Source organism: Sinocyclocheilus rhinocerous, unplaced genomic scaffold (genome assembly GCF_001515625.1).
Source record: "Sinocyclocheilus rhinocerous isolate Xijiao unplaced genomic scaffold, SAMN03320098_v1.1 scaffold1193, whole genome shotgun sequence".
Taxonomy (NCBI): Eukaryota; Metazoa; Chordata; class Actinopteri; order Cypriniformes; family Cyprinidae; genus Sinocyclocheilus; species Sinocyclocheilus rhinocerous.
Window position 1 is genome coordinate 296,330 of NW_015642181.1, and position 18,257 is coordinate 314,586.

The following is an 18,257-nucleotide window of genomic DNA, read 5'->3' on the forward strand; positions in this document are numbered from 1 at the left end:
ATTACAGTGTCCATGATCTGCTATCATGAAGAGATCATTAGGATTGTGTTAAAGTGCATTCTATCAGCTGCAGTTCTATGGCTGTTTTTTGATTATTATCATTTTTGATTATCACTTCTATTGCGGCATACCCCACAGATCATTTATTATACCATGCTGTAAATGCCCCTTTTGGCTGGAAGCCAGTGTTTATTTCAATGCAAATGAGCTGCTGCTCCCCACCCCCCTTTCCAGAAAAGGCTATGCCTTGTCAGCTCATGCCTGGGTTACTACGACAACAAACAAAACAACTGTTTGTTTATGACTATCATTCCTGTTTCACTCACATGATGTTGCAGTTCTTCGTCATCATGAAAAGTATATTCTTTGCATGCATTTGAAGTCTTATCAGTTTAAACTTCTGATATACGGTTTTCTGAGCTCAAGCGTGTGCACAGAAAGCCAACTCTTGCATCAACTGTCAAATACACATTATGTTATGAAAAAAAAAACCCCACAAAGTTATCTCTTTCAATGTTAACAGCTGCAAGTGTATCAGTATATTAGATCTGTGAAACAGTGTCTCTTGGACATGGCAACAACACACTATTATGTGTGTGTTGTTGTTACACACTACTACTACTTATTAAAGCCAAAAAGATATTTTGTCAATATTCAACAGGTTTTGAATAAGATAGCGTGCCATTCATTGGTAACCATAGAAACATTCACTGCGCTATCTAGATATTCAACTGGCTGATGATTGCTAAATATCAGTCAAATAAGTACTATCTTTGTTGTGTTCAATACATACAATATGCATCAAATGGTTATTTATATATGCAAATATACATGACTAATGACAGGAGAAAGCAATGTAGATGTTCTGGGAAAAACTAATAAAACTTTACAGTACTACAGCTGTTTCTCTCCTCCGCCATGTTTAAAATCAAATTATCTCAAATTTTCCCATTTGAAAATATGACTTAAAAGGCTGTTCATGTCCAATTTCCGACTAGGAAACTCGTATTCAAGATAATTCCGATAGCATGTGAAGGCAGCATAGGAATCTCTCTCCAGGCTTGTTTTCAAATGTAATTGTCTCCCCTTTTCACTTCGAATCCCTATTATCAGTGTTTACTGAAATGTTTCTAAAGCAGGTAAATACAATTTTTGTTATCTGTTAAATTACAGAAATCACTGAAATATTATCACTGATTGTTAATATTAATGAATATATTAATATTAATGTTTTGATTATGGCAACATATGTTACACACAATATAGACATTCTGTATATTAATATAATAATCAAACTTTAAGGGGTTATTCATGGCATGTTGAAAGTAATTTGTTAATACTTTTACACCTTTAAATTTCCTTTTAATGACCGATGGTTGAAAGGTGAGTAGAATAATGTCACCTCATTTACTGAAATGTGAAATATTGTGACGTGTACATTCTCAAAAGAAAACTCAAGACTGTTATCAAAGAATTTTAAACCGTGCTTACTAATATAGAGAACAGCTATATATATATATATATACACACACACACACACACACACACACACACACCACCGGACAAAAGTTTGATCCAGTGTACAAAATAGTATTTCGCACACAAGCCCCCCTCCTCCCACCCGTTCGTCCCTCATGCTGCTTCATTCTACTGGTCATCTTCAGCGCGCGCAGCTCAATACAGAAATGCAGAACATTAATAACCTCTGTCATATACATAACGTTATAATGAGAGCACTATTGCAAAAAATGTTGTAAATTCTTAGGGTTTCGCTAACATTTAATGTTAACTATCTTTTAATCAAAACATAAAACATTAATCAATGTGATAACATTTGTGGATTTTTTTTTCAGGGTTCTTTGATGAATAGAAATGTTCAATATTTTATAACATTTTACAAAACTTTACATCCATTGTTACTTTTGATCAATTCAATGCATACTTGCTAAATAAAAGTATTGATTTCTATCAAAAACAAATACACCTTACTGACCACAAATTTCTGAATGGAAGAGTACATCTGCAACAACATCACCTACTCTACAACACTGCAAGGTTATTTTCGATAATCACTATGTTCTCACCCTGTGGCGGAAAAATAAGCAGTGTGGCGGTTTAGGAAAATGGCACATTCACACACGTTAGGTTATCTAACGGAGAGACACAAAGCAGTTTAAGGTTTATAGTAGGGGTCGACCGATATGTGTTTTTCAAGGCCGATGCCAATACCGATTATTACAGATCAAGTAGACCGATAACCGATATTTTGAACCGATATATATGTCTGGAGTAAAAATGAAAATTAATGTCAAAATTAAGAATAACAAGGGCTCTGACAAAAACTGCCTTCCCTGGTGTTGGTTGAGTGTAGTACTCTCACTAGATTCGTTCAAAAACGCACTTTCATTCATGAATGAAACAACTCTGTGTTTGCTTTTAGAGATGCGCAGCGGCTCAGCTGTTACTTTATTTAGAACTATTTTCGTTGAAATGAAATAGATGAAATAGAGCAAAATCAAGCCGTACTTGTTTACTGAACTGTTGTATTAAATCAATATCACATTTGCAAACTCCTTTTAATAATTATTAAAATCTGTCACTCTCCTTATCGCGATCAAAAAAATAATATTTTGACTGAAAATTTTTCCTCGGCCAAACCCCATTCCACAGCCATTACCTGTGACACACCCAGTTTAAGAGCAGTGTTTTTCTTCTTGTAATCAGGTGCGCTTGTCCTCCTAATTTAAAAAAATTAAGGAGCACCTTCTGATCGCGATCTGTGGGCGCACAGAAAAGACTCAAAAGCATGTGCAAATGATAAGTTCCTTCATCTGTCATCGCGTTATAAGCGCGGAACCTGCAGGAATGAGTAGAATTATTATTAATAGCCGCAATCCTGCGCCTGAAATTCAAGACCTGCTCTGTGTTCTCTGCTAATAACCCGACTGTGAATGATGCGAGCGGCGTTATGTTGTCAGTGAGAAGCTGCAGCCGTGGCGGGGATGATTTCTGGTGTGCCGGCAGAACAACAACAATGTGCTACATGTTTCTTTTTCCCTCATTTTTTCCAATTGACGGAAATCTGTCGTAGCGACGGAAAACTTTCATCCCTGAGTAGTATTATGTATACCATACTGCACCACAGTAATACATTTCTGATCATTTATTTAAGTTAACCCGAACTTATATTTTGACGGGTTGCCATGAGGAACTTGTTTCTGTAGGTCTATGTACATTATATGAAGATAGTTTTACTCTAATGAAACTGTCAAATGCTCATGAAGTGAATCTCAGAGGGAGTCAGAGCAGTTCTGGAGATGTTGTTCATGTATTTATGTCCTCATGTAGTGAGACGACAGAAGCTGAAATCACCGCGAGCGTCGCACCAACAACAATGTGCTACATGTTTCTTTTCCCCTCATTTTTTCCAATTGACGGAAATCCGTCGTAGTGATGGAAAACTTTCATCCCTGAGTAGTATTATGTATATCATACTGCACCACAGTAATATATTTCTGATAATTTCATTAAGCTAACCCGAATTTATATTTTGACGGGTTGCCATGAGGAACTTGTTTCTGTTGGTCTATGTAAATGATATGAAGATAGTTTTACTCCAATGAAACTGTCAAATGCTCATGAAGTGACTCTTAGAGGAAGTCAGAGCAGTTCTGGAGATGTTGTTCATGTATTTATGTACTCATGTAGTGAGACGACAGAAGCTGAAATCACCGCGAGTGTCGCAGACTTTGTATGTGTAGAAAACAAAACCGCGTGTCATAACCGCGTGTGTATTTACATACACAGAGACACGCAGAACATGCTGGATTCATATTTAAATCGTATTTTTGCGGCTTAATATTTACAGATACTAGTCCATATTGCGACTCTATTTAAGTGTACTGACCTACTTTTGATTAATTCATCCAAACTTTGACAAATTCCGTGATATTCCGCGTCATACAGGAAATTCCATTTATATGACTGGATTCCGCGATTTTGTTCGCGTTTTCTGCATCGCGGAAATCATAGATAATATTGAGGTGTTTTGCAACTTCAGTGTAACGTTAGTGGATTGTGATTTATTGCAACTTAAGCAACGTCTGCTGCTGCCTTACCTTTGAGAGACAACTGGTGCGTGATCACTGAAGCAGCTGCAGTTAGCAAGCGCTTTCGGAGTGAGAGTGAATTCCGCATTGATTGGTCGGACTCGTGACTCCCAACAAATCAGATGGGCGGTGGGCGGAGATTGCTTTAGGCCACAGAGTGGTGAGTTCTGACAGGCTGCAACAGAGCCAAATAGCACGTTTCAAAAGTAAGTTATTTTATCGGCAAATCGGTTTTGAAAATGACCGATACCGATAATCATAAAAATTCTTCATATCAGCGCCGATAATCGGTCGACCCCTAGTTTATATAGCAGAGTCCTGCACGGGTCTGCATCCGCAGTACTTAACAGAACACCCGACCTATTATCCGACAGCAGCAGTAATTTATTTCTGTACCCGACCAGACCCATTTGACAAAGACCCGAACCGCACCCGCGTTAAATCTAGCTACTACGTCAAGTAGGCAAAATTATTTATTTTCTCATGTAACACAAGTAATCAAACCAACATTAAGCACTCTAAGTTGGTGCTTTCAAAGAAAAATAGACACGCTCTGAAAAATAGGTCTGCGCTCTGGAAGTAATCTGTTCATTCTGCTATACTTTAATTACAGAAACTAAAACTAAAACTGAAACTAAACTATATAAAAACTAAATAGAAATGTGTTCACAAAATAAAAACTAAATGAAAAATAACAAAATTATTAATGAAACTAATAAAAATGAAACTGAATTTTATAGCAAATTTGAAAATGATATTAAAATAAAACAAATAAAAAAAAATGCAAAATAATAATAATAAATTTGCAACACTGCACCTCAAAATTATATTTTCTTTCCCCTGTGGATACTGACACTTTGTTCTCCTGGACAACAATGCAAAAAAAAAAAAAAAATGCTGCATCACAAAAAGCCTACAATGGGAGCCGTGACCTTTAGATCAACCTTTAAAGGGATGAAAATGGCTCTTCTCATGGCAGACTTGCTCACACAGCACTTGTTAAAATGGCAGAACATTGTTTTTCCATTGCTCAAAACAGCATGCATGTCAGCAGGCATAAGAAACCCGGGACAACGGGGGGTGTACCAGAGTTTGATGTACATTTTTAAAGAAGATGAAAACATATCAATATGACATGAAGAATGACAATAGTTGAAGAATTATTTCTCACCATGCACAGCTTATAACACAAATGTAGCTCATGACATAAAGCTTGTGAGTATGGACATATATTTGTGCCATAAAAATCTAGTTTGCATGATCTAAAAGGCTACCACAATTTACACAGTGTTCAGCTCTTTAGTCAGTTAATAGTCATCAAAACAAATTCCATTTATTATGGAAGTTTTTTGCAGGGAACACAAAGAAAACAACTTTACATCACCCTGAATCAAGCTGGGAAATATATCTAAAAAGGCACACCATTTCAAAGGTACGTTCTACTGACAGCATCCGTGGCATCCTGGTGATCATGGTGATCTAAATAAATAAACACATAAATGAAATAAATACAACTCAAAAGGGGAGAAAAAAAAATTCATATACAGCAGCCCAAAAATCAAATTATTTATTTTATTAATTTTTATTATTTGTTTTAACCTCAGAAAGACGACAATAAATCAGCTTGTAAACAAAATGTCACGTAGCATTTCATTTACTTCAGGCAGTCGTCAGTGTCCACAGCTCGTTAGTTCGCTATAAATAAATGATTTTGTGAAATATAGACTATATAGTCGTTATCTGTTAGTGATGTCTTACATCAGTAAGATCAAGCATCTTCTTCACATCTCAATATACTTCACTCTCCATTCATCTGAATGTGTCTTCATAAGCTTCCTTTTATGCTTATAATTAAAAGTTAACAGGTTATTGGCGACATGCTTATTACTATTATTGGAACATATACTTGGAATGTATTATATTATATATGAACATATTATTGGAATGTTCTTGTTGTTTGGCTAAGCTGTTTTAAGGAAAGTTTCTGTTGATCAAAGCTTTTTGTGTATTATTGGAAACATACTTGTTGCTCAGGCTTTTGGTATTGCCAATAGCCTGCAGTGAAGGAGACAAAATAGAAATGTGTTCACAAAATAAAAACTAAATGAAAAATAACAAAATTATTAATGAAACTAATAAAAATGAAACTGAATTTTATAGCAAATTTGAAAATGATATTAAAATAAAACAAATTAAAAAAAATGCAAAATTATAATAATAAATTTGCAACACTGCACCTCAAAATTATATTTTCTTTCCCCTGTGGATACTGACACTTTGTTCTCCTGGACAACAATGCAAAAAAAAAAAAAAATGCTGCATCACAAAAAGCCTACAATGGGAGCCGTGACCTTTAGATCAACCTTTAAAGGGATGAAAATGGCTCTTCTCATGGCAGACTTGCTCACACAGCACTTGTTAAAATGGCAGAACATTGTTTTTCCATTGCTCAAAACAGCATGCATGTCAGCAGGCATAAGAAACCCGGGACAACGGGGGGTGTACCAGAGTTTGATGTACATTTTTAAAGAAGATGAAAACATATCAATATGACATGAAGAATGACAATAGTTGAAGAATTATTTCTCACCATGCACAGCTTATAACACAAATGTAGCTCATGACATAAAGCTTGTGAGTATGGACATATATTTGTGCCATAAAAATCTAGTTTGCATGATCTAAAAGGCTACCACAATTTACACAGTGTTCAGCTCTTTAGTCAGTTAATAGTCATCAAAACAAATTCCATTTATTATGGAAGTTTTTTGCAGGGAACACAAAGAAAACAACTTTACATCACCCTGAATCAAGCTGGGAAATATATCTAAAAAGGCACACCATTTCAAAGGTACGTTCTACTGACAGCATCCGTGGCATCCTGGTGATCATGGTGATCTAAATAAATAAACACATAAATGAAATAAATACAACTCAAAAGGGGAGAAAAAAAAATTCATATACAGCAGCCCAAAAATCAAATTATTTATTTTATTAATTTTTATTATTTGTTTTAACCTCAGAAAGACGACAATAAATCAGCTTGTAAACAAAATGTCACGTAGCATTTCATTTACTTCAGGCAGTCGTCAGTGTCCACAGCTCGTTAGTTCGCTATAAATAAATGATTTTGTGAAATATAGACTATATAGTCGTTATCTGTTAGTGATGTCTTACATCAGTAAGATCAAGCATCTTCTTCACATCTCAATATACTTCACTCTCCATTCATCTGAATGTGTCTTCATAAGCTTCCTTTTATGCTTATAATTAAAAGTTAACAGGTTATTGGCGACATGCTTATTACTATTATTGGAACATATACTTGGAATGTATTATATTATATATGAACATATTATTGGAATGTTCTTGTTGTTTGGCTAAGCTGTTTTAAGGAAAGTTTCTGTTGATCAAAGCTTTTTGTGTATTATTGGAAACATACTTGTTGCTCAGGCTTTTGGTATTGCCAATAGCCTGCAGTGAAGGAGACAACGATCACCTTAAAGTAAGCTAACCGTTATACTCCTTTTTTGGAGTGGGGGGGGGAATAATAAATTGAGCATCATTCTTCCCTCTCATGGACTCTATTCAGAATTTTGTCTGACGTACATCAGTTTTCTGTTAACACCCTCACCAACCACTTACCAGAGAACAGCATTCCTGATTCTAATTGAAATTATAATGTGCTGAGACAAGAGAGCATGCAAAGGTAAGACTGGACAGAAAATCAGCAGGGCCTCCACAAAGACTGATCCATGAGAGTGCGAGGTGCACAGACAAATGTTCCACTGATGGTGCGAGGACAGCTGATTGAGGGAGTGCAGCAGTTTATCGAAGTTGTGAGCATAGTGGTCACTGATGGAAGAACAGAGGCAGAGTATGGAGCTACTCCCTTTAAATATCAAGACACACCACCTCTTCTAACCGTTCAGGGAGCTGTGCTGATTTGATCTTAGAATTGAACATACTATGTCATAGTGTTGGTGGTTTCAAACCTCAGTGAGGTTTGCTTGTGGACATGTTCAGGACCTCTACAATAATCTTAAACAAACAGAGTGGTCTTGACTGAACTACATTTTTGCACATTTGAGTTGATAGACTGAGGGTTATTCTGACTCCGTGTCATCCCCTTTGGAAAATGTTTTGTTTTTTTTGTTCCGACATTAATAATAGATATCTATAAATAAATATCTTGTGTCACTGAAGCATGTGCAGCATCTTTATTTTAGTGCTGTTTCTTACTGTCTTGACACACAACTACATCTCTACAACTTATTCAAAACAGGCCTTTGATACTAGAGAGAGAGAAAAAAAATAAAATAAATATATATATATACAGTCGTGGTCAGAATTATTGGCACCCTTGGTAAATATGAACAAAGAAGGCTGTGAAAATAAATCTGCATTGTTAATCATTTTGATCTTTTATTTAAAAAATTCACATAAATCTAACCTTTCATTGGAGAATAAGAATTTAAAATGGGGGGAAATATCATTATGACATAAATGTTTTTCTCTAATACACATTGGACACAATTAACGGCACCCTTTTATTCAATGCTTTTTGAAACCTCCATTTGGCATAATAACAGCTCTGAGTTTTCTCCTATAATGCCTGATGAGTCTTCAGTAGTCTTTCAAAATGTGGCTGAGATCCGAATACAAGACACTATGACTGGTTACCAGAACACGTTTGTGAAAAACTGCAGCAGTGACAACTAAAGTGTTTTTCTGATGTTTCATATGCTATCAGCCAGTAATGGAGTCAGATCACAGATAAAACAGCATGAACTTCAGATGAGAGGCAAGCTGTGTAACCAGGATAAAGTGTGAGTGCTAGCTTAATAAAAGCAACGAAGATGTTAAAAGCTTTTTGTGAGCATTAATCATCTGCCATCTCACAGACTAACACCTAAGAATATAACTGAAAAGTGCAAAAGGGCAGGAGGGGGATTGGGTGTGCTCCTTTTTTATTAATTATCTACAAAAAAGATATAGTGACAAATACTCAATGGAAATTAACGGGAAAAAAGGTCTTATTTCTGTTCACACAATATTCCCCTGGAATAACATAACTGCAAATCAATATTTGCCTAAATAGATGATAGAACATCAGTCAATGCACCAAAGAACATCTATTAAGTTGTACACTATCCACATCACACCAAAATGCATTAACGTGGAATTACACAAAAGATTGTTTATGAAGAATAGTGCACACAAGACACGTACCAAACTATACACTAGTCATAAGGAAAAAAAACTATCCAGAAACTTGCTAGAAAACATTTCTGAATATGTATCTTTGATTATTGTCATATGAACAACCCTTAAGTTATTCCACTGATTTAAGCCACAATACTGACATACACAAACATGACTCATGAATTCATGACCGATTTGTGAGTCTGTTCGATCAAGCCATTTGTTTGCAAATTGGACTATAACGGTCATGCAGGGAAAAAATATGACAATGTGGCCCTGTTGACACTTGGTATTAAGACGTCAATCGGAAAACAAGTGGACAATGGAGACACATTCCCATTTACACCTGGTGTTTTAATCCATCTCTTTTGTCAAGTCAAGTCAAGTCACCTTTATTTATATAGCGCTTTTAACAATACAGATTGTGTCAAAGCAACCTCACAGCATTAAATAGGAAAATAGTGTGTCAATAATGCAAAATGACAACAGTAAACACTCAATTTTCAGATAAAGGCAGTTCATCATTGAATTCAGTGATTTCATCATTCAGCTCAGTTCAGTTTAAAAAGTATCTGTGCAATCAAGTCGATGATATCCCTGGAAATTAAGTGTCCCCAACTAAGCAAGCCAGAGGCGACAGCGGCAAGGAACCAAATCTCAACCGGTGACAGAATGGAGAAAAATTTAGAAAATTGTCCACTTTCCTGCTTTCTTTGAGGGGAGGGTCTTACAGGTCTATGCTTTTTCTGACATTTCCCATACACTGATTTATTTGTGGCGGCCCGCCACAAAAAGATTTTCCAAAAGGCTTTGACTTTGTTGAATAAACATGATCACTGCATGTTTCAAAATCAAAACGTGGTGCGGGTGTTTTTGTATGACTCTTTGAAGGGAACCGACTGTCATCAGAAAAGCTTCTATGTCATTTTCATTTTATTTTTCCTATAACGCCTGATAAAGTGGCATTTGTGTACAGCCGTTACCGGGGAAACTGCTATTTCTTACACTCCAAAAGTGCCTCCTGCTGGCAGAGAATGAGTTTGCATTTTCAATCAGCCCGTCTGCTGCGAAAATCGTCTGATGTTTTTACGCAGCAAACATGCAGAACAGAGTTGTAAATGAGAGTCGATATATACATGTATGAATGTATATATATATATATATATATATATACACTGTATATATACATATATACATATATATATGTATATATATACAGCAGATATAGTTTCTGCTAACTATGCCGAATGCTGTGGGTTTGTGTTAGAATCAGGACTGGGAAGAGACCATTGTGCATCTTACATTTTTTTCACCTTCAAACCAAATTTACGATTTCAGCTGGTAAAGTATAAATCCATCTGGCTAGCGCACTTGATTAACACATCCCTTTATGTCTCAAGAAATTAGGTCAGTAGGTAGAGAGGAAGTGATATTTTGAGACCATATGAGCGTCTACCCGACGAAAGCAAACTGATAGAATGTGCTTTCAGCAAAATCAACATTTTTCAGACCCTGTTTACTTAAAATTTACCACTTGTGATCGGATTGACAAAAATGCATCTTAAAAACAGGGCTTGTGTTGTTTATTTATTGTCTTTGTATTATTTTTTCAGTGCCAAGTCATTTTATCTCCTCCAGGGCTCAACACTTAAAAACGGTCCAGGAAAAATGTGAAAGGTTCAGGCCAGTTGACAGAATTTCCATTTGCTTATTAGGGAGAATACAGCATTGACAATGCATTTTTAGTGACTTGCAAACTTAAACATTTGCTATTGTGTGACGTATGTAATTTGAACAGAGGAATTCACACCAAAACAATTTCAGACTTTAAATTCACAACTCAGATACATACATTTCTTTCGCTATAGTGTCGTAGATACAGAACTAGCACAGCAAACAAAAATCTCACCCATCTCTGATGCGATGTCAATGTCTGGAGTTGGTGGGACATCAGTGGCATCCATGCTGTCCTCATCATCGGCCTGTGCACGACCTCGACTACGAGACCTGCAACGCAAATAAGACAATATTATTAATATTGCACAACAGCTGGACCATACTGTTTCTAGAAGCACACTTATAGCACTCCTTACAGTATTTTCTGCAGATTGAAGATTATCTTGTACTAATGATCTTAACCTTATCCATCATAAACAAACCACTAAACTGTTTTTAGATCAGTGTGCAGAGTAGAAACTAGCTCATCTAACTACTAAACTGTTCTTTTGATAGGATGAAGGTTTCAAATATATAAATATATATATATATATATAAGTCTCTGGTCTTCATTTGCATGTTTTTTTTTGTGTGTAGCAAAAAAAAAAGTGCAGCATTTGCCAAATGTGCAGTATTTGGCAGTGGGTTTAAAAAGCATTTTCACTTTCAAACAAGCACTTCAGAAATTGCCTAAGATTGGGTTATCAGTGCTGTACAAACTCTTTTACTCGCAGGATTAGTGCTGATATATGGGTTAGTGACCTTCATGACAGAGCGGGTCAGGGTGTGAGTCTCCACCCTTCCCCCACCAGCAGTAACCAACATGTCAACACACATGTAGCAGCCAATGGAGGCTCAGTGTGGCCTGCAGCAAGTGCTCGGCTGCTCGTCACTATGGTTACAAAATCTAGTTCCCTACAACAGACACGATCAAGAGGTGAACAACAAAAAAAAAAAAACTCTTCACACAGCACACTAAACATACAAGCTCTTTGGAGAGCCCTTGTAAACAAGTTTTGAGCACATCCATTATTTATTTTGTTTTAAAGTGAAGTTAACCTTAAGGTGCATAAAAAAGTCTGTTCAATGTCTATAAAAAAGTCTGTTCAATGTGTGCTGCCTTCTTTTTACAGCAGATGTCAAATTAATTTCCCGTTTAACGACATTTGCATACCATGAACTGCGTTCATGTCTTGTATAATTTAAGAAACATTTCATGTCAACTAGATTCCAGAAAAAAAAGAACAGCATTTGCAAGTTTACCCTCCAGAGCCATGTTGCTGTCATCATGACACTGTTCACTGTTAGTGGTGCTGTCATCATGACACTTTTCTGTTAGCGGCGCATGACAATCAAAACAAACACACTGCAGAATAAGCTCCTTGAATTGTTTACATCGTGAACCCTCTTCTAGAAGCACACTTCCAAAAAAAAAAACGGTCCACAGAGTGCACTTTTTAAAACTAGCAAAACTGCCAGACATAATGCATTTTTTGTCACTAATATTACTTAGGTCAAAAATAGAGAATGACAAGCAACTTAAAGGTCCCATATTTTATACCTTTCTGGAGTTTTATTTTAGGTTTTGATGTCCTTAAGAATATATATTTGCGGTATAAATACCAAAAACCATCTCAATATATTTTTACAGCTTCTTTCTCAGGAGCTCTGCTGAGAACAGGTCGATTTTGGCCCGTCTAATTAATATTCATGAGCCTCTCTTCTGATTGGCCTGTTGTTTTCTGAGTGACACACGGCCCGGCCAACCACAGGTAACTAGGGTCAGCCGACGTCACAGCGCTAGCTGGAAGCAGCAAAACAAAGGGGAAACTGGAGGCGGCCCATTCAAACCAGCGCAGATTCGGCTACATAAGGAGCTTAAAATATCATCTTGTTGTGATGTTGAGTGCCAGAATCGACGTAATACAGCCTCAAATTAGAAATTTGATCGCATATCTGCTGCCACTGCCAGACAAAAAACCAACGACAGCTGTGGTTAAACGCGATAAAACGAGCAGACTGGACAGAAACGATCGTCAAAAATGCTCGCGTTTGCAGCACACACTTCTTATCAGAAAAGGTTCAATAAAGTATTGTCTTTTGTTGTTATGGGCGCGTCTACAGATTTCTTGCCATATGTCTATGTTTCTTGCATCTCACGACTATGTCATGTATGAAATAATGTCTGTGTGCATGTGTGTAAAACAACAAACTGACGATTTATATATAATCATTTGTAATTGTATATACATTGTTGTGATTAATTGTGGCTGGAACAATAATGTAGCTGTAAAAATAGTTGCCTGCTGAAATTGAAATGTATATACATCTTCATCATGACTAGATAGACACGGTGAGTTTGTCTTTACTAAACACGTTAGATGTGATCCACCTCATAGTAACAATCCTGTCAGATCGTCCATCCTTTGAGTGAGAGTGTAACGTTACAGGTCGGCCGATCTGGTTTCGTGGTTAAAGTTAACCTTTTCGACATGTTTCCGTGTCGTTGCTCAGCAATGGCATGGAGGCGATGTTGTTTGGGGGTTTGGCAAAAGGAGAGTGGGACGGTGGGCGGTGCTCGGGGGGGTGACTGAAGGCGGCGTGTGTAGTTCTGACGTCAACTTTTTACGGAAGTCACAAAGGTTCGTGAAAAATCACAGCTACTTTATGCAGGCTGTGTGCGTTTTACTGTGGACTGACTGTTTTGAAACTTCTATGGTAGTTACATAGCACCTAGACCTCATCAGTGACTCACACATGGAACTATAATTTAGTGGAATTACTACCACATTTAAATGCAGTCGTCACTCCTAAAACTTTGGTCCTCTTTTCAACATGAAAAACAAAACTTTTATTTAAGTTGTGAAATGATTATATAAAAAGTGAGCAAAAAAAAAAGCCCCTCCATTTATAATCACTGAAGCTCTCAATCACTAGATTTTAATGAAAGCTAACTGACTTTTACGTTCTTGCTAAAAGAAGCAACACTGCATAATGAATCTCTTATCTACACTGTTGGTTATAATAAGAGGATTCATTAAGTTAAACATTCAAATATAACTGCTTATCAACGAACATACATACAGCACATCAAATAATGTAAACAGAAGCTCAAACATGTTTTACACACAAGGTTTGTGAGTTTCGCTTTACCATACTAGATAAGCTCTATGTATGTGCACTGATCAATGCTTATATGTAAATAAACGCCTAAATTAAATCTGGTCTTGAAATAAAGTCATTGTGTATCTTCAGAAGACTTTTAATTTTTAGGTGAACTATTCCAAAGTATGAAGGTTAAGCACCTCTTTTCAACTAACCATTTGAGGAAAAAGGCATAAAAAAATAATAACATTTACATTTTTAAGATTTTCAGGCCCTATTGTGTTCCCCATTTATGGAAAGTCTCTAATAGTATGCCAATATTTTGACATAACTGTATGAAAGGCTTGTATAATTACCATTAATACATCTTCATATTTTAATATCTAAGCAATGGTACTTTGGGCATACTTAATGTGTGCGATCATTGTCTTTCCACTTGAACAACATTATAAAACCCTTTTTTAAGAGTTTTTTGATCCACACAAGGACAACCATGCACTGGTTACCATGGCACTTTTTCGAAGGATCCCGTGGTTCTCAGAGAACTAAGATCTACAGACCTAAAGCTTCTCACGCATTCAACTTTCAAGATATAGCCTACAAGACAAGTCAACAAACCTCACACTGAATGTGGCTGTAGCTAAACAAATTACATGCAAAACAAGTTTACGATAAATATGGCAAAATACAGTCCAATTACCTGAAAACACTGATGAAACCCATATAATTGTGGGACTTGAAAAACTACTGTTCTCCCCAAGCACAATGCAGCATGGGTAGAATAATAGGCATCACATTTCCAGGCTAAGGTTTCTGGATAGAGACAGTTACTGCTGCTGCCTGCTAGCCTGGCGCTCTGATCAATGACCTACATCATTGAAAATGCAGGCTATTGTGCTGTGCTTGAGACAGTTTAATCCAGGTCAACAACCCCCTCCTCTATAATGTGTCTCTCAAAAGATTCACATTACATGCGATATCTTGCCCAGCGACACAACAGCTGAAGGCTAGCCAACTTCCCTAATGCCATTTAGCCTTTAACACCAGAGTGAAATGCTGGATAACCGGTGAATGTCAGCTTGCAAATGTTGAAAGAAAATGTACACTGCAAAAAAGTTGCTGCTTCTTAAATTTACTTTAAATTAGTTAAAGCAACACAATAGTTTCTACTTAATTTATTAAAACTATCTGAATCACTTTTTTTCATCATTAACTGAAACTGGGCAATGGATTTTTAGTTCTCAGCATGCTTTGCATAGGGCTGGATCAGGTGAATAAATGTTGAAATTAAGTGATATTTTATATATTTTTGCTAGTGTTTAATGCTCAGTTATGTTGAACATTTAAAAGAGTTTCTGTTATGTTGAAGTTTTTTATTTTTTTCATTTAGGTAGCCTCTGCACAACATATGGGATGAAAGCTACCCAAACAAATTAAGTGCCTCAGTTTTGTTACCTCAGTTTTTTTTTTGAGTAGGTTCTATACATTTGATTTTACATGATATGCTGTAAAATATGCTGTTATAAAACCCTACAGAAATTCATATGTAACCTGTAATACGATGTAGAACAAACCCACAGATGGAACAACATTTGCTCAAGCATTTACTAACTGTTTTGCAAAACTGACATGGAAATGACGGGTACTAAATGGGGTTTTCATGACCCATTAAATACATAACCATGAGCGGAACTGTACATTAAACTTGTTTTTTTTTTTTTTGCCATGTTTGTAAAATAATCAGTACTTATTACTGTTGGATAAGAGGAAAATAAAACACATTGTTTTATGGTTTATTTTTTATTTTTTTTGTGCTAATCTACTGCTGTGGTATATTGTATATTTCCGAAAACACTTTACATTATGTAAGTTGCCAGTCCCTGGCCAAATTAGTCAAAAGTCTTGCTACACATGACTAATTAAGGGTCAGCGCTGATCCCTATGGAAGTGTTAAGTGAAATATTAATGTTGCATTACCAATTACTATTAAAAGCAAATAACAGTCACCACTTGCTGATGTGTAATGGAAAATGCAAAAGGAAAAAAAAAAAGTGACGGTCAACCATAATATCTAGATATCTAAAGAGCAGGTTTTGGAACCAACAACGTCCAATGTTATAACCTTTAAAATAAAATGATGGCAAACTTCTATACACCTGTGTACACATCTTTTGCGATGTAGAAGAAAACTTAGTAGCAGAAATCTTCAGCTCCACAGTGAGAAATTTAGAGAAAAGCTGTAATAATTGCAACTCCAAGTGCTAAAATAGATGTTTTAATTTATCAGCAAAGAATAATGTGCTCTAGGCTATCTGATATTATTTTACATACACATGCCTAGGGCATACGCAGTGTATTGTGTAACCAGGGCAAGTGAATGTAAATGATCACGTACTCTTTGCTGCAGAGTACATTCTAAATTATCAGGGGGTCTGATCTCTTTTTCCTTAACATATACATATGAGTTTTAATCAAATAATTGAAAATTAGAGGCTAACGATGTTCAAATTGAGAAAGATATGCATAATATATCAAATCAAGGCCTCTGGAGTTCTTGTTTTGCTAGCAGGGTCATACTAAATGGATTGTACATGTAGTGATGGGATTTGGGGTAATGAGTAACCTGAAGGTAAATAAACAGCCGTTAAGCAGTGCTGAGATGCATGGAGGGTCAGGACGCTCCCAGAGGGATTGTGCTCATGGCATTTACAGAGCTCTACACTAGTCTGCTAATATATAAAACACGGGACCATGCATTGGGCTCCTCCTCAATGCATCCTGTAAATGTTGTCATACACTCTTAAAAATAAAGGTGCTTCACGATGCCATAGAAGAACCTTTTTTGTCTAAATGGTTTCATAAAGAACCTTTAACATCTGAAGAAACTTTACGTTTCACAAAAGGTTCTTTGTGGCGAAAGAAGGTTCTTCAGATTATAAAACGTTGAGAAAGAGATGGTTCTTTAAAGAACCTTTGACCGAATGGTTCTTTGTGGAACCAAAAATGGTTCTGTGAAGAACCTTTTAAGCACCTTTATTTTTAAGAGTGTATGTCTTTCACACTTTCAGTCTGTTTTTCTTAATTAGTAAAATGCAATTTTATAGGAGGAGTTGAATCATGTAGACAACAGGTTAAGTAAATATATTAATATGCAACAGCACATAAATATAGCAAAATGCTCCAATTTATAGTTATTTGACTGATGAGCTTATGGACACCAAATGGTTATTCTGAGGTAAATGTATATTACGTTGCAATGTTCACAAGCTTTACACGTTTTCCGCAGTTTGAAACACCGAATGAGCTTTTACATGAGACATTTCAGTAAGTTGTACTGTAGGCTCTCTTATAAAATAGCCTACCTTTTGATGTTAACTCACGTTCATTATGTACTATAGTAGTAAAGAGAAATATTAAATGGGTTCACTTGCCGCTTGAACTGAGGCGCTAAAGCGATCGCGCCTGCCGCATTAAAGAGCACCAAAACTGTATTTAATGTTTGAATTTCGTTATGAATTTGGAAATAATTTTAAAGCTGGTACTTTGTTTATTAAAAAGTAACAAAGCACAAAGCTTTTTGCGATTAATGGACGGCAAGTGTGCTTCAAATAATATGAAGTTCACGCATTAACAGAACACAGCATAGACTAAGATCTTGATAAGAAGCCATATTAGTAATGATTATAAAACCAAAACTGTATTTAATGTTTGAATTTCGTTATGAATTTGGAAATAATTTTAAAGCTGGTACTTTGTTTATTAAAAAGTAACAAAGCACAAAGCTTTTTGCGATTAATGGACGGCAAGTGTGCTTCAAATAATATGAAGTTCACGCATTAACAGAACACAGCATAGACTAAGATCTTGATAAGAAGCCATATTAGTAATGATTATAAATGAGAATTGTTAACAATATTGCCAATATTCAATAGTCTGGAGTAGGGCTGTGCGATTAATCGAAATCGTCATAAAATCGTGATTTGGCAGTGCATTATTCGCGGTAAAAAATAACATGAATTGACACGGAAATTTAGTAATTACACCATAAATGCATATGATTAAAGTATACTGTTTCACAGTCAACACATGGCTTTTTGGCTAGATTTAAAACAAGGAAAAGTG

General features: G+C 36.0%; 1 protein-coding gene across 1 annotated transcript in view; it reads right to left on the reverse strand.

Annotated features, from left to right (window-relative positions):
* Window positions 1–18,257, reverse strand: part of LOC107755698 (histone-lysine N-methyltransferase 2C-like) — a 170,251-nt gene that overhangs the window by 107,844 nt on the left and 44,150 nt on the right. The window contains exon 3 of the mRNA XM_016572585.1: window positions 11,224–11,321. Coding sequence (XP_016428071.1) covers window positions 11,224–11,321 — 98 coding nt within the window. The remainder of the gene's footprint in view (window positions 1–11,223; window positions 11,322–18,257) is intronic.